The sequence below is a fragment of the Syngnathus floridae genome, chromosome 1, assembly GCF_059516105.1.
Source record: "Syngnathus floridae isolate MCC-2025c chromosome 1, RoL_Sflo_1.0, whole genome shotgun sequence".
NCBI lineage: Eukaryota > Metazoa > Chordata > Actinopteri > Syngnathiformes > Syngnathidae > Syngnathus > Syngnathus floridae.
In genome coordinates this window covers 3,859,616-3,881,458 of record NC_142413.1, presented here as the reverse complement: position 1 = coordinate 3,881,458, position 21,843 = coordinate 3,859,616, and the positions used below count along the sequence as shown (strand labels likewise).

At 47.4% G+C, this 21,843-nt stretch overlaps 2 protein-coding genes across 10 annotated transcripts; one reads left to right on the top strand and one right to left on the bottom strand.

The window, feature by feature from the left end:
• Positions 1-50: 50 nt before the first annotated feature.
• On the bottom strand, positions 51-1,100 carry rpl34 (ribosomal protein L34). Of its 2 annotated transcripts, none has more exons than XM_088369699.1 (5): positions 1,024-1,100; positions 617-688; positions 443-542; positions 269-372; positions 51-183 (listed from the first exon to the last, which is right to left on the bottom strand). In XM_088369699.1, exons 2-5 carry the CDS (start codon positions 679-681, stop codon positions 99-101), a joined length of 354 nt encoding a protein of 117 aa, XP_088225825.1. In that variant the 5' UTR covers positions 682-688; positions 1,024-1,100; the 3' UTR covers positions 51-98. The 2 variants fall into 2 exon arrangements, with proteins under 2 accessions (XP_088225825.1, XP_088225830.1); XM_088369704.1 differs by lacking the exon at positions 1,024-1,100 and adding an exon at positions 902-926.
• Positions 447-21,699, top strand: LOC148403469 (sodium/potassium/calcium exchanger 2-like). Of its 8 annotated transcripts, none has more exons than XM_088369628.1 (12): positions 447-4,617; positions 5,330-6,414; positions 12,090-12,128; positions 12,659-12,767; positions 14,075-14,089; positions 15,414-15,464; positions 16,556-16,654; positions 17,353-17,435; positions 18,945-19,079; positions 19,162-19,251; positions 19,369-19,535; positions 19,643-21,699. In XM_088369628.1, the coding sequence occupies exons 2-12, from the start codon at positions 5,530-5,532 to the stop codon at positions 19,890-19,892; spliced, it is 1,923 nt and encodes a 640-aa protein (XP_088225754.1). In that variant the 5' UTR covers positions 447-4,617; positions 5,330-5,529; the 3' UTR covers positions 19,893-21,699. The 8 variants fall into 8 exon arrangements, with proteins under 8 accessions (XP_088225754.1, XP_088225747.1, XP_088225761.1 ...); XM_088369621.1 differs by having other exon boundaries at positions 5,330-6,415; positions 12,082-12,128; XM_088369635.1 differs by lacking the exon at positions 12,090-12,128.
• The last annotated feature ends 144 nt before the right edge of the window (positions 21,700-21,843 follow it).

The window sequence follows — 21,843 nt, the reverse complement described above, 5'->3', positions numbered from 1 at the left end:
GAAGCACTGTTCTGTACATCAACTTGATAAAATGAGATCATCCCACACAATCACTTTGTGTTTTTTTTATTTTAATTGTGGCACTACAAACAGACAATTTACTTTGACTTCTGGCTCTGTGCTTGCGCCTTGAGCACCTTGACGACGATCTTTTGTTCCTCGATCAGGAAAGCACGCTTGATCCTAGAAAAAAGTTGAGTTGTTTGTTTTTAATCATGAGATGTAAGCGTCGTTTTTTGTCTCACTCGCTCAAAGCTGCACTCCTCACCTGTCACGCACAGACTTGGCGCACATGGAGCCTCCATAAGCCCTGCTGACGTGCTTCTTGGTCTTGGAGAGCCTCATAAGAACCTGAGGTCTCACAGCCCGGACCTGGAGAATAAAACCAAGTAAGAACCGACTCAAGTCATGTGGCAGCTCGGGCAAGCTTCTTTCCACTTACTCCGCGCAGTCTTCCTGGGGAGATGCCACACGCTGACTTGGGGGCTTTGCCCCTCTTCTTGGTGTACAGGTACACGATGCGGTTGCCAGGCGTTCGGGACCTACAAGACGGGGCAGGCGGGCATTACACAGCTGTACAAGCGGCTGCAAACCCTCCAGCGCGGCGGGCACCTACAGTCTGGTCTTGTTGGACGCCGTGTTGTAGGACAACCTACGTCGGTAAGTCAGGCGCTGCACCATTTTGAAGCTAGCAAAACAACACACTGGCGTTAGAATGGCAACTACGTTCGTCACCGTAACAAATGTTGCCTCAATTTCAAACACAAACGCGACTTGGTGTGTTTTTCATCAGCGTTGGTTTACGGCTACAACGAACGCTCAAAAATGGGAACCGGCAGCTGGCCGATTATTCATCACATTCGCAATAATTTAGCCGCCGAACAGAAAAAGAGTCACACACATAAGAGTGTCGAGATATTCTTTATATCCCTGATTCGTGGAATCGTCGTTAAACACACCAATCGGGCGGATTGAAACAGATTTGCAATCGGCGATTTGCACAAGTTTCTATTGGCACTTTACCTGCTTTGGCCGTGACCGGAAGAGGAAGGACGAAAGCGGATGTGGAAGGTTTAAGCGGCTCCACGCCGGTTGTTGCCCTGCCCTCTACTGGTGCTAATGATGTACTGCATGGCTGTTACGCAGACGCTTGTGTTTAAACTCTAGCTTGGAAATCGAAGGTACTGATCTTTGAGTAAAAGTAACGTTACAAAAACACACACACTCTGCAACAGTAAAACATGTTTGCTTTTTAAGTCAAATTCGTTGTTTGGCATGCACAAACCTGGCCAATAAAGCTGATTCTGATGTCACTGCACACATCTGAAAGCAAAAAGACAAACAGGCACTTGCCAAAGTCCACCGACAGATGGCGATCCTGGCAAGCTTTTCGCACGAGGCTTTTCCACAAACAAGTTCTGTGATGAGCGTAAAGTCAATGAGAAAACTTATTTCTGTTTTTGAAATGATTTTTTGCAATGATGTTAATACTACTCATGATTATAATAATAATGATAATAATAATAATATGCGTGTGATAAATTTGAAGAAAAATAGCAAACCCTCTTATTATTGATAAGGAAGAAATTAATTGAACCAGAAACCAAAACTCGGCACTTAATTTAGTTTGACGGGCCAGCTTTTGTCCCCGCGCCTCGCTTTTGCCCCTACAATGTGATTTGCATGCGAGGTGGGGCATGAGGGATTAACCTGCTTTTCATGAGAAGATTCATTTTAAGGCTGTCACACACGCACGCACACAAACACACACACACACTACGTAGTACAAAAAAGGAGTACCATCTTAATCTTTCAAACGTAATCATTTCAAAAGACTGCGTTAATCGATTAAGATCTGCATCCATGGTACCATATTGTGTTTATTTTATTTTGTTTTTTTTTTGGGCTTGTCATAGCTGACTGGCGCCGCGATAACCTCAAGCACATTCAATTACGCAATCCTCCCTGACCCCTTAGTGCCACCCTCACTTCTCCTTGGGAATTCCATGTAATCTGCTGAGATTTAAACCTGCTGCTCCCGTTTAATAAATCTAGTGCGATTAGAATAGAATCACAGCTCAGTCCCGCCCCTTCCCCTCACTTGACACTTTGCCACCCTCGCGTATCGCCAAGTATTTGTACTCTGTTACTTATCATATTCCCTGTGTCAATTTGGGCTTCGCTCGCACAGGACCTCCAAAGCTTCCCGTGTGTCCGTCACCACATCTGGCTGCTCTTTTGTCTCCTGCCCACGGAAAGCCATGAAATATTAAGCGGCCATATTCCGCTGCCAAAGGTCATTCCATGTCCTTCCGTGTCATTGTGAGTTGTTTGTTCTATAATCTATGACGACCACCAGGGGGTCCCCCCAAGCTACATGCTTGGACCCCCGCCTCCCAAGTGCCAGGCCAGATAGTTGACTCATATTTTCCAGATTTATTTTATCCTCATTAAGTCCCATATTGTGAAGACATTTATGGGTTTGTACATATTTTTTTATTTGTTTTGTGGACTCCTCCTTGCCCCCCCCTACACAAGGAAAAAAATCCTAGCTCCGCCAGTATATTGGCTATATACATGTACTGTTTGGCCTTTAGTATTTGCGAAGTCCTTCAAGCAGGATGTCACTTTCAGCTCCAGTACTTACAGTATCCATCAAACCTGCCTGAGGATTATCAATTTATTAATCTCCCCGCTGCAACCCAACAGATTTATTTTTCCACTTTCCTTTCCCCCCCTTTAAATTCGCGACGACAGGGCGCATTTGTCATTGACAATACTTTCACACGGCCATTTTAAGAGCCTCGCTGATTGATTGGTTTTCCCGGAATCCCCCCAGTTGCCTTTTAGCTGTGCTGACTGGATCTTTTTTTTGCCGGGCGGCAATCGGTGCGAGCCGAGCCTGTGATTTGAGGCTTCCGGCCTTTCATCCGTGGGAGAAGCGTTGCATGTGAGAGAAACCGCTTATTGATAGACCTTTACAATCACGCTAGCTCGATAGCGCGCAGGGCTCGCTCAATTGTCCTTCCTCGTTGACTGGAAAAACTCGTTTGCTTATCATCGCTCTATCCGACCCCCCCGCTGCCCCCCACCCCACTGCTGACAAATCCATACAACTATGTGGAGCACAAAGGCTCGGATTTAGCCGCCGGGCCCGAGCGAGGGGTGGGCCGGGTGTGCCCGTTCAGAAGGGGGCGCGGCACGACCGGCGTGGAAATTTCTCTTGTTTTTTGTCAAATCAAAACAAGCACAGACCCCCCACCCGCATCCCGTCCCCTCCTTCGTGACCCACGCGTAACCAGTCAACACTTTTTATGCTGGAAAGGCAGCCAGAACCCGAGCGGCGAGGCTGCCAAGCCATTGTTTGGGGGGGGGGGGGGTGTGAATAGAGCTGACGACCCGGAGGGATCTGGTTCGATGACAAAACTGTCGACGGACGTCATCGGGAGAGCTGGCGTGAGGACGGTGTGCGTTAATTAGATGGACTTTTCCAACAAGCCATCTTTGAGTGCATTTTAATAACGAGTCCCGCTATCACTCACACGAGAGCATCCCCTCCTCGTCCTCACTTACGTGTCCACTCAGCAGTTGGAAAGTTGATGAGGTTGCCGGCGAGGCTCCTCCGAGGCCTCGTGCGGACTTTTATTCGACCAATGGCGCTCGGTGAACGTCCGCACACATTTCATTTCGGGCTCAAACACATTTTTTTAGGATTTCAAATAATACTAAAGTGTTGATCGCGGGAGGTAGGGCCCGTTAATGTGATCTGCACGAGTGTTTCCTGTTAGGTAACAGAAGGCCGGTCGGGAAGAGACGGGTGAAGGTCAATCAATAAAATCAGTCAATCGTGATTTATTATATATTTATACTGTTACAAACATATTCCCGGAACACTTACATACACCATATTAAGAGCACGTTTGCATGTATGAATGTATTTTGTGCATAATTAAAATAACATTTTTGTCCTTTATTTGTGACCCCCCCTCAGCAGTAGGACGGATGAAAAATTGTGCCCCCCCTTCCAGCATTGCCCATCCCTGATCTACAGTACACACTGCTGCAGTTGGCGGACAAAATGTGAAGACACCGTCTCCCTCCTGCTGTGTCTTGCGTGTAACCTTGAAATGACCTTTATGCCCATCGGTCGGCCTGAAGCAGGACCAAGGAGGGGGGGGAAAGGGGATAAAGAAAAGTGGGAGAAGCTGTCATTGCTCGGTAACCACGGTAACATGCAGCCGCTCGCATGAAGCAGCTTCAACCTGGCGTGAGGGTGGGTGGGTGTGGGGGGCTCTTTACCTGACTTTATACATCTCCATCACGTGGTCAGACCAGCTAAGCACGTCACTTGGCTACATTCGCCTTTTTTTTTTTTTTGAAGCGATTAACGCGTTTGCTTTCATCCGAGCCGGAATGGATGCTGCTGAGCCGAGACTGTGAAGAGAGAGAGGAAGCGTGCGCATCTCTCCCCCCCCCCACCTCCTCCTCCTCCACCTCCTCTTTCTCTGTCAAAAGCTCCACCTCTGTCCATCGCTACAGCCGAGACCGGTGACATTTTTGTGCTGAATGAGAGCAAGAGGGCACCGGACTGTGAATTTGCAACCTGCTGCTGGCAAGGTAAGACGAGACCTTACACGTCTGCAGCCACGCCGCCGCGCGTCATGCGCCTCCGCGTGCAGATTACACGTTGGGTCGTTTTTTTTTTTTTTTCTGTTTGTTTTTTTTTCCCCCCCTCCTCTTTCTCTTCATTGAATACAGCTGAGAGGACGAACGCCTCAGTAAAGGGCAGAGTCACCGGCAACGCAGACGGGCTACGGCCGTCAACATAAATGAGGAATAATAATAATAACAGCGATGAGCCGTTTTCAGCAGCGTCGTCACGGTTCCGATGCCCGTTACCCGACGGCCTTCTTGTTATTTCTCTTAGCGCAGTTTGGCGCAGGCCAAATAAAAATCTGCCCCTACCAAGTTTTCCATATGTTGAATATGATCTGCAATGTTTGGTTATGAGGATTATTGTTATTCTCCGTAGTCGAGTCAGGCCGAAGAATTAGCGGCCAGCGTGATCGCTCTTTGTTGTATGCGCTGTCAGAGACGGAGGTACAGTAGGTGTTGATTTCCACCCCTTATGGTGTCATCATTGCGCCCCAGGCACCAAAAAGCTACATTTTGTTCTCACGGTTCACAAAGTCTCCAAAATAAGTACAAAATAAATCGTTCCATGTGTTATCGGTTATTTTCGATTGTATGAGGCCCTGAAATGACAACACAGGTAAACTCATGTGCTGTCAATTTGTCACCATGTCTTTCTTCTCTGTTGTTTATCCAGCCGAGGCTAATATGAAGGCAACATTTGGCAAGCCAGATCCAGGAAAGTACCAGAAGTCCTTTCAACGCATTTGAGGCCAAAGCCATGTTTTACCATCTCCGGTAAAACCCGTGCCCCCGCCTCCCCCCCTCCCCGCCGCCCGACTGTCCCCTCACCCTACCGAGCCAGCGGGAGCTAGGCGGCTCCAGAAGCACGCAGAGATGGGTCCGCCGTGCGTCGGGCCGGCCCAGCCGCAGCCCGCGACGGAGGCTGCCTGCAAGCGGAGGGGTCTTTGCCGTTTGCGGAGAAAACTCAGGCCGGTGCGGATCTTGGGCTTGGCGGTGAGCCTGCTGGCCGCGAGTGCCGTCTCCGTCTGTGCCTTGACGTGGAACTCGGCCGCTCCGGGTGATCCGGCGGGTTCCCGGGACGGCCTCCGCCAGCCGGTGCCCCACAGGACTCTGCTCTTCAGCCAGCAGCAGAAGGAGGCCAACGGGTCGGATGGCGCGAAATGGACAGCGGGTGGCAACGAAAGCCAAGGGGAATACCCGCCGGACCTCTTCAACATCCAGCAGAGGCGGCGGGGGGCGGTGATCCTCCACATGTTCGGCATGATCTACATGTTCATCGCCTTAGCCATCGTGTGCGACGAGTTCTTCGTCCCGGCGCTCACGGTCATCACCGAGAAGCTGACCATCTCGGACGACGTGGCCGGCGCCACTTTCATGGCGGCGGGCGGCTCGGCTCCCGAGCTCTTCACCTCCATCATCGGCGTGTTCATCTCGCACAGCAACGTGGGCATCGGCACCATCGTGGGCTCGGCCGTCTTCAACATCCTCTTTGTCATCGGCATGTGCGCCATCTTCTCCAAGGAGATCCTCAACCTGACGTGGTGGCCGCTCTTCCGCGACGTCTCCTTCTACATCCTGGACCTCATCCTGCTCATCGTCTTCTTCCTCGACAACTTCATCTCCGTGTGGGAGAGTATCACGCTGCTGTCGGGATACGCCGCCTACGTCATCTTCATGAAGTTCAACGGCACCGTGGAGGGCTTCGTCAAAGGCTGCATGAACAAGAACCAAGTGGTGGAGGTGGAGGTGCAGCCCAAGGTGAGTGGCCTCCTCTGTCATCTTCTCCAAAAGGCAACTTTGAGGATGCGCACATCCATATCATCGAGCTTGCCATTGCTGATTGAGCTACGCTTCAAATCATGTCGGCCGGAACCAAAACAAGCTCCTGCTCGGCGATTCATAAAAGATAGTCAAACCTGGGTTCAGAACTCCAGATTGTGTCCCCTGCCTGAATAACATAGTCGCAACTGCGCGCCCATTAAGCAGCTAACAATGGCGCCAAACGTCAAGTCGGCTCGTTCCATCACCGGCACAGCAGTGCCGCCGGACACCAGCGTGCAGATTATCCACGCGGATTTAGCTTTCATTGTGACATGGGGGGGGAATGAAATTTTGGAGAGCATTGTCCCGTAAAGCCTTTATTACGGCAGGATTTGCTCCCAGCAGTTTTATTTCTCCAGATTTTCACTAGTAGGAAGTAGGACGAGGCGGCGCTTTTTTTACTTTTTGGGATGTCGCACAAGGTTGCGCTCGATGGGTTTGTTTGACAGGCGAGGGGAGGAGGAAGGTGCGCCGGCTCGGTGCCAGACAAGCGAGGTGACCTTGAGCTGCAAAGCATTCTGGGAGCGGACGCCGCTGACTGCGTGTGTGCGCTCGATCAATCGTAGACGCCGGAGACGTGGCGGTTTATTGCCGCAGGCGACCGCGCGGCATTTGTGGTCAGACGAGTCGTCCGGGTTTATTAGGGCAGCACAGGCCCGTGCCTAATTGAACCGTAATCTTCCAAAGAGCCGCCATTTTTAATCAAGTCTTGACACTAGGGACGTCTGCACGTGTGTTATTTTGGGTTTTAATTGGCAATTTAGCAGGCGAGTGACATGCACTCAAATTGTGACACAGATAGATAGACAGCGGCAAGGTCCATCAGCTCAGCCGCGATGTTCCCGCGATCCATCGGAACATAAGCGAGGACGATAAAAAGGTGTCAAAAAAAGGGTCATCACAGGCTACATTGTCGTTATGCCGATTGTGAAAATTCTATGAATTTATAATCGTGTATACACAATGGCCTCGAATTTTCATTGTAATGCTAAATAGTCACTGCAACAAAGTGAATCTGAAATTAGAAGTCATGGAAAATAGTCACAGCCAAATTTAAATCGTATTTATGATTTGGTAAGGGGTCTTTTTTTGTGCCAGAATAAAAAAAACAAATCAATTTAGCAAAGACACTATTTGCATTGGTGTGCCGCAACAAAAGCTAATAAAACTTAGCTAACACGTTTACAGTGACAAAATGCACGAGTGAAGCATCTTTGTTACCTTCATTAACAACCTAAAAGGGCAAAGCAAACACTTGTTTATCACCCCACCAAATGACTGAAACTTAATTCCGACTTGTAAAGATAAAAAATAGACTTCCTAAAACAACGCTCGGAGTCCTGATAGTTCCTCTTCTCTCAACCCCCCTGGAGGCTGTTTTGGCAAAAGTCGTGCAAAAGCAGCAGAGTCACGCATCAGAATTTTATTGCGCTAATCCCGGCGCACAGCATGCGATTTAATTTGATCAGCACAGATGTTGGATGAATGTCTTTACCTATTTGTTCATCCCAACCGCTGCTGCCTAATACCTTTGTTTACTTAACGGGGCGCTCGGTCGCCGGGTTAATCTCACGACGGCTTTGGACCATAGCGCCGCAGGAAGTGATTATTGTTAAATTTGTTGTGGTGTGAGGGGGGGGCTGGAAAAAAATGCGGGGACGCATCCGTCAAGATGTAGACCGTCTCGACGCACGGTATCGTGACTGCCACGCGTTGGGTTAAGCTTCTTATTCTGCCGGCTGTTGACGCCTGTCAAGCCAGGTACCCGCCCAAAGTTCTGATTAAAGAAAAGCCATGAAAGCCACGGTTTAAAAGCGAAGGGGCGGGGGCAAATGAGGTCACTCGATAACTCATGCCTCTTCTGACCCCCGACTCATTTCCATCAGTCCTGGTCATTAAAATACATTCATGGGAGGATTTAATGATACTTCGCTATTGTAGGGCAAGCCTGGGAGTGATGTCATTTCGGCTTTATTGGCAAATAAAATATTTTACACCGTGAAGCCCGGTTAAGATTCCTCCATCGTGGTCAGATAAGTTGCCGGTGCACAGAGGCAGATGTTGCATCTGCTGAGATGGAAGGGTTGCGACCTCTGCTCGCAGCATTAGTAGGCTATAAATAGCCAATGCGGAGGCGAGATTTTTGTTTCGTCAGGGTGGGGGTTTCAATGATCGCTTACAAAGCCAGACCGCTGGCGTTTCCTTTCTCGTCGGCGATGCCCGTCGCGTTCGGTGCAACTTGACACGTAAGATCCTGCCTGCGGTCACGTGGTCCTATTCGGTAACTTGTCAGTCATTCCCAGCTAGTGCAAGAAATGATCCAGTTTCACTGGTCTGGTGGGGAAGAGAGGAAGGGAAGCTACAATCAGGGGAAAAAAATCATCACCACCTTGTTTTCGTAAATGTATTGCTTTTTTTTTCTCCTGGAGATGAGCAAATACCGATACCAGCCACCAAGATTTATGGCAAAAATATTCTGACTTCGAGCATAGGAAACTAAGTCCTCCTGGGCAGTAGATGGCGCTGTTTGACAAATTAGCAAATCATCATTTGCATCGGAGAGGTCTTTTTTGCAATTTCTTGTCATTATGTTAAATAAAATTTTGGGTATCAAAAGTACTAGAGATATCGATGCCAATCTAAAACGTGAATACATATTTGTTTTGATGAGCTATTTTTGAGGAAGTGGCCTCAGTTCCAGAAAGTGGGAGGAAACAAGATTTAAGCTGTCTTTTTATGTGTGGCCAACTTGAATAATATTGCAAGTGTTAAAAATAGAAAAGCTGTTGAGTTTGATCCCAGCGTGACGGTAAAAAAAAAAAAAAAAAGTCCCAAGTCGTATCATCCAAATGCAGCTGCAGCATGACTGGACTTTGGCCATCAATAGCCCGGCGCCCTTGTTGTTTGGAGCCACATTCATTCAATCGCTAATAACAGCGAGCTCATTTACATCCCAGGTGCTGCTTACTGTGGTTCTCTCCAGTGCATTAGCATTTTGTAGCGCATCCAAGAGGAGTTAAACATCGCCGCGTGCAATTTAAAAAAAAAAACAAATTATCATCGTGCGTGCGGCCATTGTGCCGTCCACTTTTGGATTCCCGATGAATAATGGCGGCCCCCTCGGAGTTCACCTAACGCTGCCGGGCGCTTGAATTCTAAGAAATTGAAAGTGTAGCTCATTACGAGTCCACGGCCGAGTGTTTGTTTCCACTTAAGAACCTTGGACAGCTCCCTCGCGCGCCGCATCCCCCCCCCCTCAAGGCAAGCAGCAGTTAGTTTTGATCTTGAAAGTCACAACAAGGTCAAATCGTCTCACGGATGTGCATTCTCGGAAACCCGAGACTGTATACGTTATATATGGGAGTTGTCTGTTTGTTTTTTTCATTTTTATTTTTTTGAGGGTCTGATTGCCTAGCAAGAAACTGATAGCTTTATCGATCCCGAGCTATTTCTGAACGCGAGGTCGAATTAGATAACTGCACTGTAAACGCATCATGTGAAGGGCAACGGGATCTTTATCTCGCCGGCGCATGAAATAACACCCGGGACCCTCAGCATTTTGTACGATGACGCCCCCCCAGCTGAAATCAGCAGTCAGCGCGTGCAATTTTTGCACACGCAACCGGTGTTTGTGTCGCCTCGCGCATTTGAACGCACCATCGATTCCACCCAATCGACAGCACCGCTAACGATCACTCCGGTTATCGAAACGCGTCAAAGGAAGCCCGCTCGAGTGCTGAATTTGCTTTTTGAATGCGGCGCAGCAGTTTTGCGTTTCCGTCCTCTTGTGTGCATCTCCCTGAAGCCGCCACCTGATTGGTCGGTGGGCGGGTGAGAGGAAGCAATTTTAGCTGCCGAGCGCTGCCTTGTGGGAAATCAGCCACGGTGGCAGCTTCTGTAATTAGTTCTGCTTGCTCGGGAAAAAAAAAAAAATTGAAGGGGTTACTAATTAGCAAGTGGGCGGCTTCTTGACTTGTGCAAATTTTTATCCCCCACCCCCTTAAAGATGGTTATTATCATCTCCAGGCAAAATGGAAAGAAAGGGCACTGGCTGATGGAGACGGACAAATCTCGGAGGGTGTTCTCTCACGCTCCAGCAGACTAGGTTGCCTGCCGGAAGATTTGCACGAGTCGCTTTCGGCATCCAGCTACAGTACAAAGCTACTAATAGCTGCAACCTCACAATCTAACTGCCACGTCATCATTTTCATGCCACACTGGTTTATAAGAAGGAAAAGATCATTTCTAAACGCTTCCCATCTGATGTTAAGAGATCCTGATAGAAAATCCCAGTTTATCTGCTGGCAATTTGTGACTCGGGAATGAAAGTGCTCATATACGTAACACTTCCCCCCCAGTGATAATTCGCCGTAGCATTGCGCCATGTGCACGAGAGAATATTCATCCGGCCGTCTGTCCATAGAGTCATCCCGCTCATCCGCCTCTGAGCAGCTGAGCCGATCCCAAGAAGCGTCCTGATGTAACATCGCGGGTATTAGAGAAGCGCAGAAATATACTAATCCCGCTGTGCCGTTATTAGTCATAGTATCTAACGTTGTCTCAACCGGCGGCCCAGTGGTTGAGCTCAATCTGGCACCATACTCACTTCCGCGGAGGAGGAGCGAGCCAAAAAGAGCAATTCAATTTGCAGTGTGCAAGGAATAAGCTCAGGAAGTGATCAGCTTGAAGCCCCCCCGGCAGCTTTTTTTTCTGTTTATTTTAATTATTTTTGGTTGTTTTTCTGGAAATTGCGCAATTTCAAGGTCCTGATTTGTTTTATAGACGAATGGGAGGCGGTAAACAGATAATGGTGGTTCCGAGTTTTTCAGAAATTATTTTTAAAATAATCTCAAGAGCTTTGTTTTCATATGTATGGTTTAGAATCAGGTCGCTTTGTTTTCAAGTGACTTTAAAAAATATATATATATATTGATCATCCGACCGGGCATATCGTCTCGCCACACGTCAACGCCTCCACATTTTGTACAAAGCAAAGTGTGTAGGCTGGCAAACAAAGCCTCCACACTCGGCCGTCCAAGTAAATGTGCTCGTAAGTGAGTCTTCAGAGGGACATTTCACACATGCGCACGTTTTTTTCCTTCCTCCCTGCGACGAGCGCCACTTTTTTGTTGGCCTTTCAAAAATAGACGTGCCAGAATGCCTGCTGGCAAGGATGGTCGGGGGGGGGGGGGGGGAGTGAGTGATTGTTTGAAGGCCTGAGTCACAAAAAGTTCCGTGTGACAACTTGCCACTTGCACTTTTTTTTTTTGTTCCTCTGAGTTTGTCAAAGCTCTTCCTGGCTCTACTGAACGTTACTTTTTTTTTAAAAGATAAACTTAGCGTCTCTTTTATGTCTCTTTCCGGACATTAAAATTATGGCAGTGTAGGAAAGAAGGCTGAAATCATCCAAAGTTTGCGTTTTTCAAAACACTTGTCCCGTCAAACGTGTTCTGTCGTCCTCATCGTCATCTTCATCTCAGCTGTAACTGTGATGTGACGTCTGTGTATGTTTGCGTGCGGCATGCTTCACATCTTTGTCTTGTTCTTTTCTCTCTCTCTCCCCCCCCCCTCCTCTTTTCTGATCGTCCTCTTTCTTTGTGTTGGATGAGAAGGCGAGTCCGGGGGCGCCCGAGGATGACGGCAAGTTGGCGGTAGGTGTCCTGTCTCCTTTTTTGTGCGGCTGTTAGATGACATGTCTGTCTCCCACCACACCGTGACTTTGTGTTAAACTCATCCAAGCCGGAGTCGTTCCCTTTTGCGGCAAAACACAAAATCCACACGGGAGATGTGATGCGTTCGGAATACCGCCGAGCCATTCGTCACCTGTAAGTAAGACTGACTGCTTCAGCTTCCGACTTGCCCCAGTGGAGCGCCGATTCTCCCAAAAAGTTGAACAGGGAACCAAGCATGACCTTGGTGGAGCTCACGAGAACTTCAATACGATTTTGACTGCATCCCGAGGGCCTCGTGTTAGAAATTGATGGGTTATTTTATTCTCATTGCCTGCAGGTTCCACTTTGGGTTTTATGCAAAAGCGGATTAACAAATCATATTCCAAGCGCGAGCCTTCTCGGGGAAGTCGTTCCTCCCTCAGAGCTACACGGGACGTTCTAGCGTATCTGACCCGCTGTCGATTTGGCGACCCGGTAGAGTTCTTAACACCGTGTCCGTCTCCTCGCAGGCCAGACCTCGTCTTCAGAGGGGGGGCAGCTCGGCCTCCCTGCACAACAGCTTGATGAGGAACAGCATTTTCCAGCTCATGATTCACACCTTGGACCCTTTAAGTGAAGGTGAGCTTGCCACTTATTGGGCAGTATGGAACTTGAAGACAAAGTTGTCTATTCGCCATGTTGAAAATGAAAAGAAAAGCCTTCAACATGTTGAAAATCTGCAATAACAAACATGCATAATGACGCGAATCGCTATCTCGAAAAAGAAGCTAGCGCTGGTCAATAAGAATCCAACTTAAAAAAAAAAAAAAGTTTGTCTTGGGGGACTTCCCTGAAAAGTCTTTACGGTCCTTGAGAGCCGAGCCAAGCCTGGAATGGAGTCAGCTCAGGAGAGATTAGCACGCCGTGCCGAGATGGGCTTTCAAGCAGCCATTAGCAATTAGCATGCATTGCATCACTAAGTATATCCATCAATCTGTCTGAGCGATTTGAAAAACATAAATAAATAAATAAAGAGCAGCTAGGATCTAGTTCACCGAGTAACGCATCCATCATGCTGCGGATGACTGGAGGTGGGAACTACTTGCTTCCAATATTTGTTCCCCAAAGCACAACTGCTGAATGTCTGATTGAGGCTGTTGTAAAAGCACAACGCAGCGTTTTGGGCTGCTCGGTGGGAGTTGAGCAGGTGCAGCGGATCCCCGCATACACCCGGCGGGCTTTTAAGTGGAGGGTAGGGGGCGGGGAGGGAGGGGGCATGTATATTTCATGGGCAGTTCTCAAAATAAGTTGTCTCCGCTGCAGAGCTGAGGAGGAGGTCTGAGGTTGCATTTAATGTTACTGGCGGAAAGAGGATTTTTTTTTCTGGGGGGGAGGGGGCAAGAATATCTCAGGGGGTCCGCAAATATTTTTTTTGCAAACCCAAGAAATTCTTCAATAAATAACAATATTCATGAAGTGGGTGGAAATTTGAAATAAATTCCCAGAAAAATCGTGAAATAAAAAAAGGCATTTAGCAGGGGGAGGCAGGGCCCCCAGGCCCCCCAGGCCCCCCTTCCTCTAGGTCCGGTGTTTGTCGTCATCAGACAATATAAGATGAATTCCGTCTCCAGTGCAGATTTTCAGTTTGCTACAGAGGCATCTATAATTTTCACTTTGACAATATATTATGAATCATAACTCTTCTCATTGTCGTGACTTTGAAGAAATCACTCGCTCTGACTAAGTGAGACGTGAGGTGTCCATTTCATGGGCGATACCTTCCCAGAAAGTTTTCTTTGCAATAACATTTGCTAGGCCGCTTGTTTTTCGTTCTGAACGCTCTTCGTCGACTTTCACCTTGGTGTTCAATTGAAACAAAATTGTGTGCTCGGATTGATCTTGTGTGTTTCTGTCTCTGCACGTCTCTCGGCTACTGTCCCCCTCAGAATTTGCCGACTCTGGTGAGTTGATCTTATTTCTGTAATGACCCCCCCCCCTTTTTTTTTTCTATCATTCTAACCCTAACCCGGAAGAAAGTCTTGATGTCTCCTTTATGTCCTGTTGACTTTCCCATACGGTCAAGCGTGCACTTCCCATCCGTCTCCCTTCCCTTGACTTCTTTGTGCCCATCATTTTCCCCCCTCACCGAGCCCATCCTCTCCCTCCTCTTATTGGTTATTAGCAGTCAGTCCGTAGGCATCGATGGGGTTCATGTCCCGGCCAGATGGCTGACCTTCCTCAGGATTTCTAATCAATCAACCTGACAAGGGATTAAAGATGACCTCGCTCGTGTTTGCATGCACGCTTAATCTGCATCCGACCACTTTAGCAATTTGAGCGGAACTTTCCTCTTATTTATGATTATTTATGTATTATTTTCTTATTTTTTATTTTTATTTAGTTTGTCCCCATTTGCGCAAATGTCCTAATTGTCTTGCAAGGGCAGTGACAATCGCAGCCTGACTCGGCTAAAATACGTGCGGTGGCGCTGAGAGAGCAGACGACCTTGTGCTGGCACCATTCATCGGACCCGAAAAAAATCAAAACGGGTATCTACCGAATCTTGAATTCTGCACCGAGAAAGGTGCCCAACACGTAGACGTGACTCACCATCCATCATGTGTACACGCTTAGCTGTACATTGCACATACACAGACTTCTTGTGAGCACGCTCGCACCAGGCAAGTGAAAGAATCGATGCTAAAAGCTTTTTTTTTTTTCTTTTTTTTTTCCCGTCTTTTGCTTCAGACTGAAGCTCCCACTCTGCGTGTGCATGCACTCAGTCAAATGGCTCAGCCGAGGTTTAGAGGGCATTCCACAAGGACAAGAGGGCCCCTGGTAAACAACAACAACCACCCCCCCCTCCCTCACCCCTCCTCTCTCTATTTGTAATGAGTGCAGTGAGTTTCCCCCTCCGTCCGACGCCAGCTCGAGGCCCGGCCTGGCAGGAATCCCAAAAAAAAGCCCAAATGAACACGAGAAATCATAAGACGCAAAATCCGTTCAAGTTTGTATTGGAGGTCACAAGTCGACCTTTGAACGTGAAAGTCAGAGGAGGAGAGGAGGACTCATCATTTTGCTTTTGTTTACGCACGCTCACCTCCAGATGTCTCACTCATGGCGCTGACTTGTCGTCGTCTTGGTTTTTGTTGCTGCTTGGCACTTTTTGCAGGGGATGACTTGGATTTCCTGCGTGTGCGCCCGCGCAGTGGTGTTCACTCTTTTCCTTTTCTCTGTGTGTCCGTTGCCCTTCCCCCTTCCTTGTCTTTTGTTGTGGCCTTGTAGAGCTTGGGACTTATGGGAAACTAAAATATTATCACTCAATGACTGAGGAAGGTAAGCCCTGAAAATTTTTCATTTCTTTGTGGCGTCCATTTTGGGTTTTTCTCCATCGACATCGATTATGATTTGGCTTTCTTGTTTTCCTGCGGACGCAGCAGCTTGTCTTTTTTCTGCCATTTCATCGCCAAAGTGCAAAATCGTGGCAGTTGTGTCGTCCAATTTTGGTGGCGTCATGATTGTTTGAACTAATCTGTGTCTTGAGTCTCTTCTCATGTGTTATTTTGAAATGCTCATCAGAGGCATGCTCGTAGTAACACGACCGTCGCTCGTCCTTGCGAGTCTTCTATTCCATACATTCTTTCATCGAGAAATCCATCGTTCATTTCTCTGCTTCTACTCGGCGGAATTTTCAGTGAGTCATCCACTTTCATAAGCGGCAGAGCTCGTGGGGGAAAAAAAAACGGAGTGTAACAACAATGATGACTTGAAGCTCTTCTTACCATTTTTTTTTTTTTTTCATTCTCAATTTTCACATGGATTGCGCAACTCTAATGCTCTCTAATTTAAATTCCTGGAAGTGATGAAACAAAAACAAAAACAAAATAATTTGCGTGCACGTGTGTGTGCGTGCGATGGTGAGATGAGACAGAGGCTGGTGGTGCCTAACGATTTTGCCGGAAGGTCACAGACATGGTTGGGCAAGCGCATATTGACAGCGTCAAATCACCCATGCGCTCCAAAAAATGAGAAACTTATCGATCGCAAAAGGCTAATTGGTTGAAGGCAGGCCACGCTTGCTATTTTTAAAAAAAAATAATCCTCATTTTGTATTTTATTACATATTAGGATAAATTACTGCTCCAAATAATGACGTCACTTTATTGGAAAGATCAGAAGGACAGGAAAACCTCCAGCGTGAGAACTTTACGTTAAGTTTTGAGGTCACACCAAGGTCGTAGCATTTCATCGACCTCCAATTTTTCATTTCGCAGTTGCGTGACGTTTTTTTTTCCGACCTGTGCCATTCCCAGACGCCGCAGCCTCGTGCTGCCAAACACAGGCATAGAAAGAAACTCCGGTTCCGAGTCAGCGGCGGGCTAGCTCGTTTCGGCGTTTTAACGACCCCGCCTGCCGGTGTTTTGCAGGGAAATTCCGCGAGAAAGCGTCCATTCTTCACAAGATCGCCAAAAAGAAATGCCAAGTAGAGGACAGCGAGAAGGCCAACGGAGTCGCCAGCCGTTCAGGTAGGAACTGCCGGCACGTCATGACTCTATTTCTCGCACACACACAGTTTGAGTGTGAGGTGCTGAAACTTTACCACCTCCAAACATCTTGGCATTTGTCTCCCTCCCCAACGGGAGTAGCCAAGATTCACAGCCCAGATTTTGTTTTTTTTTCTACTCAAAAGCTGCGCCATCTGCTCGGATTTGTTAACTCCAAACTCAAATCGATATTTGATTAGTGTATCCGTAGACGTGTGTTTTAGTTGCACGACAGGTAACGGGTGAAGTCAAAGTGACTCATTCCTGCTCGGGTGTGGAAGAACTTGAAAGACAGACGCGTGGCGCGGCAACGTGATGAAGAATTGCCAAATGGATTGTTCAAGCGCTATTTAGGATGTGATTGAGGCCAGCCAGCCACTAATACGCGCCAAGTGTCACTTGAAAGGAAGGATGAGGCGGAGGAGGCCGCAGGAATCGCTTTCATTGGCGCAATCAAAGTGAAACGGAATTATGTTAACGGCGCTGCATTAACGTGTTAGCCTCTTCATCGTGGGCATCACACGCTTTCGAGGATGGAGATGAGCTTTTTTTTTTTTTTATTGGGGGGCTTTGATGAAAGTCAACACCAAGGCGGTTACAGCTTTTGATTGGCTGCATTTTTAATTCAAGACTTGGTGCGTCTCTCCCCCCCCCCCCCCCCCCCCCCCCCCCCCGCACAGATAAGAACCTGCCAAATAGCTCCAGCGTGCAAGTGGAGGCGGCCCCGCCCATGAACGGCACAGCGGGACAGGAAGGACAAACGGTAAGAAATATCACCGTTCATCCGTACCGCAACCCTTAGGGCTGTCCAAACTTTTTATTTCTTATTATCACCTTGTGTTGCGGAAAGTTGCCCTTTAATCCCCTTCCAAAGTGAAACTTGCGGAAGCAGCTTTTCCTGGCATCACCTGCCAGAACATCAGGGGGGCGTCGGCTGGCGTCGGCGTTTGTGGCTATTTTCGGCAGCGCCTCCCACAGCGCACCTGTCTGTGTGATCCAGGAAGACGCCGGGAGCTCCGTGTGCTGTCACACCATTTGTTCGTTCTTTGGCAAGCGTTCGGAGAGAAAGGGGAAAGCGCAGGTCAAATTGCAATTCCTGGGAGCTAAACCAAAATACCCCCCCCCCCCCTCGTTTATTTATTTAGTCAAATCATCCCCTGCTGCATCTAAATATTGCCTTTATGAATATTCATGAGGAACCTAAAGCTTGCAAGCGACAGGCAATTTCTGACTCATCCGGTCTTTAGAGAAGCTCAAATGAATTGCGTGTGTATCGTCGGTGGATTATGAGATGGAAATAACATCCCAATTTGAATACCTTTGAAGACGATCTTTACATTCTTGCGTGGATGAATGTCATGTAAATGAAGCACGTTTATCAAAGTCAAAAAATCGGATCAAATGTCACTTTTGCCTTGCAGCGGGTACGACGTTAAGCGGGGTCTTGGCGGGGGGTCTCCGGTCTACAGGAATAGCTCCTGACGGGCTGGCATTTGCCAACTAGAGAGCCCCCCCCCACCCCCACGCGACTAAATCCAATCATAAATAGATTAATGGCAACTTCCTGTTGCGAGGTATAATGCCACCATGCAATCTGTACACATGAGATGTCGCAATAATTTTCGGTGATGATGTACAGTTAGCTAGCCGAATGCTAACTGGCTTAAGCGTAAGGTTATTTGAGTTCAAGAAAATCAAATAAAAATTCAATTGGGGAAAAAATTTCAACGAGAATGCTTTTTAAAAAAACAAAAACTGATTGAAACGTTTATAAAACAAACTCATTTTTACCAAAATGTCTTCTTTGTCAATTGATATCATACGTGAGCTTTGGGGCTCATTTGAACTGTATTTACAGACAGTTCTCAACTTACGAAGGTTTGCAGATACGAGCAAGCACTGGCAGAGCTAGGGGGGGGGGGGGATCGTGGGGGCACGACCACCCCCAAAATATGCTCGGAGCCCCCCCCAGGTGTCGGTACAGATAATTGACTTTTGGGTATTTTCCAATTTTTCCGGGAGTTTCTTTTCCACATTTCCTCCCATCTGCTGTACGGAACATAGATTGTATGTTAATCAGCGTTTTATGAAGAATTTCTTGGTTTTGTCTAATTTATTTTCCTGATTTCTTTTTTCCTACTCACTCCTCCTGGCTCGCGCTTATTTCGACATGATTCTGTGTGAAAAAATAACCACAGCAATAGAGCGAAAAATCAGCGCTGCACCAAAACCGCAATGTAGCGAGGCGTGAAAATTGCTGACTGGCTTTCAGGCGGAAGACGAGGAGGAAGACGACCAGCCCCTGAGCCTGTCATGGCCCGAATCCGGCCGCAAGCGCTTCACCTACCTCTTCATCATGCCCATTGTCCTCCCCCTGTGGCTGACGCTGCCCGACGTCAGGAAACCGGTAGGCGTGCTTTTTAACCGTCGCCAAGAGCGTGGGAATACGTATTTGCCGCTGACGTTCCTTTGCTGGTTTCCTCTGCCAGTCAGCCAAGAAGTTCTTCCCCATCTCCTTCCTGGGTTCCATCTGTTGGATTGCGGCCTTCTCCTACTTGATGGTGTGGTGGGCCCACCAGGTAAATCACCCCGTTTGACGCCGACCGAACCAAATGTCACTCGACAAACAGCCAGAGCGGCACACGAGGCTTTATTTACTCTGAAGCATTTTTTTTATTTATTTTTTTTTTATGCAGGTTGGAGAGACCATCGGGATTACCGAGGAGATTATGGGTCTGACTATATTAGCAGCTGGAACGTCCATCCCTGACCTCATCACCAGCGTTATTGTGGCACGCAAGGGCCTCGGCGACATGGCCGTGTCCAGCTCCGTCGGCTCCAACATCTTTGACATTACTGTCGGGTACGTCGTCGTACAAAAAAGCACTTTTGCTCTTTGGGGCCGTCATTATATTATTGTTTTGATTTAAAAAAACACACATTTTTAAGAGTGTCTTGTGTTTGGTGCAGGCTTCCGTTCCCGTGGCTGATGTGGTCGCTCATCAGCGGCTTGAAACCTGTGACGGTGAGCTCCAACGGGCTCTTCTGCGCCATCGTGCTGCTCTTCCTCATGCTCATCTTCGTCATCATCTCCATCGCCGCCTGCAAGTGGCGCATGAGCAAGCTGCTGGGCTTCATCATGTTTATGCTCTACTTCGTCTTCCTGGTGGTCAGCGTCATGCTGGAGGACCGGGTGCTTGCGTGTCCAGTTTCGGTCTGAAGGGGGGCGCGGACCCCCCGCTCCCCACCCGAAGGCCCGGCCCCCAGCTTTCCCTCTTTCCGACCGACAAAAAAAAAAAAAAAAAAAAAACACATCCTCATTGGCTTTCCTGCGTGCTGGATGAAAGAGAAGTGAAGCAAATGCGCAGTGGAGATGCCAACGAGCGACACCAAACTTTGTCTCGCCCGAGTGGATTTTCGGTGTTCTTTAATTAGCTGGTGAGGAGGAGGAGGTGCATTACGGGCGCACCGGCCAAATCGCAAAAGCATTATGCATGCCATTAGTGTCATTAGATCAGGCTTATCACGACTGGCAGGTTGAGGAGAAGCACCTCCTGTGAACTTTGTACACATGAAGCTGCTGCTCACAGGATAAGAAGAAGACGGAAAACCAGGAAAAGACTCCTTAAACCAAAAAAAAAAAAAAAGGCAGACGGATTTATTTCTGATGACTTTATTGTTCACCGCAGCACTCTCTCTTAAGAGGATTTTTTTTTTCACGTTCAATTTGAACACTTTACCATGAAATAATTAGCGGTAGCGTCAGACGTACTGTAGCAGGACAATCTGCTCCTTCTGATTGTAGATAACACGTCACACACTCACACCACCGCAAAAAAAAAAAAAAAAAGGCCTCTGGAATGAAAAGCATGAGTACTTAGGGCTCACTAAGCCTCTATTATGAAGTCAAAGTAGTTCATTTGAAAAGAACTTGTCGGTGTAAATGCGTCACAATTGATAGATTAGTCCGCGTGTAGCGCTTTGGGCTTCAGTCGCAAAAAAAAAAAGAAAAAAAAAAAAGACACTCGCAGATGAGTCGTAGTAATCCGCATTTAAACAACTTGTATACCAAAATGTACACTTTTTCACCGTGTTACATGCAAACATGTAAACCAGTGCTCGGTCTCGACGTAGAAAACAGTGATCTCTATAGTCAAGCTCACTTTCCAAGCTGCAATGACCATTCCTTACCTGTAGAGGCGCTATACTAGAACAAAAAAAAACAGTCCACCCATCTGTCTTTTGTTGGCAAAAAGAGAACTCCTAATCACAATATGTGAGAATAGAATGTGGATTAAACAGCAATATACGTGTTGTCATGCGTCTGCCCTGCACCCATTCACCTTTCTATCTCCACGCCCTTTGACCTCAACCTCTGTACAGCATCTTGGTGGCAAAGGAGGAAAGGTGCTTGCGTTCAAGTTCTTTTGGGCTGGTTACCCACCGACTGTACAACGGAACTCTTCACTTTTATGCATTTGATTAGAACAGAGAGCAGGTTTTACTTTGTAAATATCTATTTTTGTTTCAAACGAGCAAACCCAGTTTGGATATGACTTCTTTTTTTATACTCACGTTGAGCAAATCTACGTAGGGCTGCTGCTGCCAACATTTTTTTTCACGTATTGAAGTGCAAAAAAAACAAAAAAAAAACATGGAAGATTCACAAAGTGACTCTCTAAGGCTTGTTGTGTCAGCTAATTTTGCTTCAGTTTGGACAATCATCTCTGTGCACTTGAAGGTCCGAACGCTCAACTCAAGGTGAACTCCAGAGTTGCTTGAATGATGCCGTCGAAGGACTTTGGATTGTGCTTGATAAAGGTGAGTGAAGTGGCACAATTCACCAGTCAAACGTTTTGCACTGTAAATGTCTTTATTTTCTTGGTGTTCATGTAAGATTGGTTTCACGTGTACATATATACAGAAACAAATTAACCATATAACCTATAAATGTACACATTTGTCTCTATGTAAAAACACAAAGTATATAATGAAACGAATAAAGCTGATCCGATTCGAATATGCAACGGTGAGCTTGTGGATTGTTTTTGCGACAAAGTGGTGACAACATCCGGGTATTTTTGTTTAAATTCTGGATAGGGTAGTGACTCCAAATTAAAGTTGTTTTCTTAAATGGATAAATGGAAGCAATACCGTATTTTTATTTTTTT

What these genes read in the sequence shown, in the direction of transcription:
- LOC148403469 (XM_088369621.1), top strand. Translation starts at nt 5,530, where the DNA reads ATGGGTCCGCCGTGCGTCGGGCCGGCCCAGCCGCAGCCCGCGACGGAG. An exon ending in TGCCCGACGTCAGGAAACCG is followed by an intron (nt 19,080 to 19,161) that starts GTAGGCGTGCTT and finishes TTCCTCTGCCAG; the next exon opens with TCAGCCAAGAAGTTCTTCCC. An exon ending in ATCTTTGACATTACTGTCGG is followed by an intron (nt 19,536 to 19,642) that starts GTACGTCGTCGT and finishes TGTTTGGTGCAG; the next exon opens with GCTTCCGTTCCCGTGGCTGA.
- rpl34 (XM_088369699.1), bottom strand. Translation starts at nt 681, where the DNA reads ATGGTGCAGCGCCTGACTTACCGACGTAGGTTGTCCTACAACACGGCG. An exon ending in CCCCAGGAAGACTGCGCGGA is followed by an intron (nt 373 to 442) that starts GTAAGTGGAAAG and finishes TTTATTCTCCAG; the next exon opens with GTCCGGGCTGTGAGACCTCA. An exon ending in GCCAAGTCTGTGCGTGACAG is followed by an intron (nt 184 to 268) that starts GTGAGGAGTGCA and finishes ACTTTTTTCTAG; the next exon opens with GATCAAGCGTGCTTTCCTGA.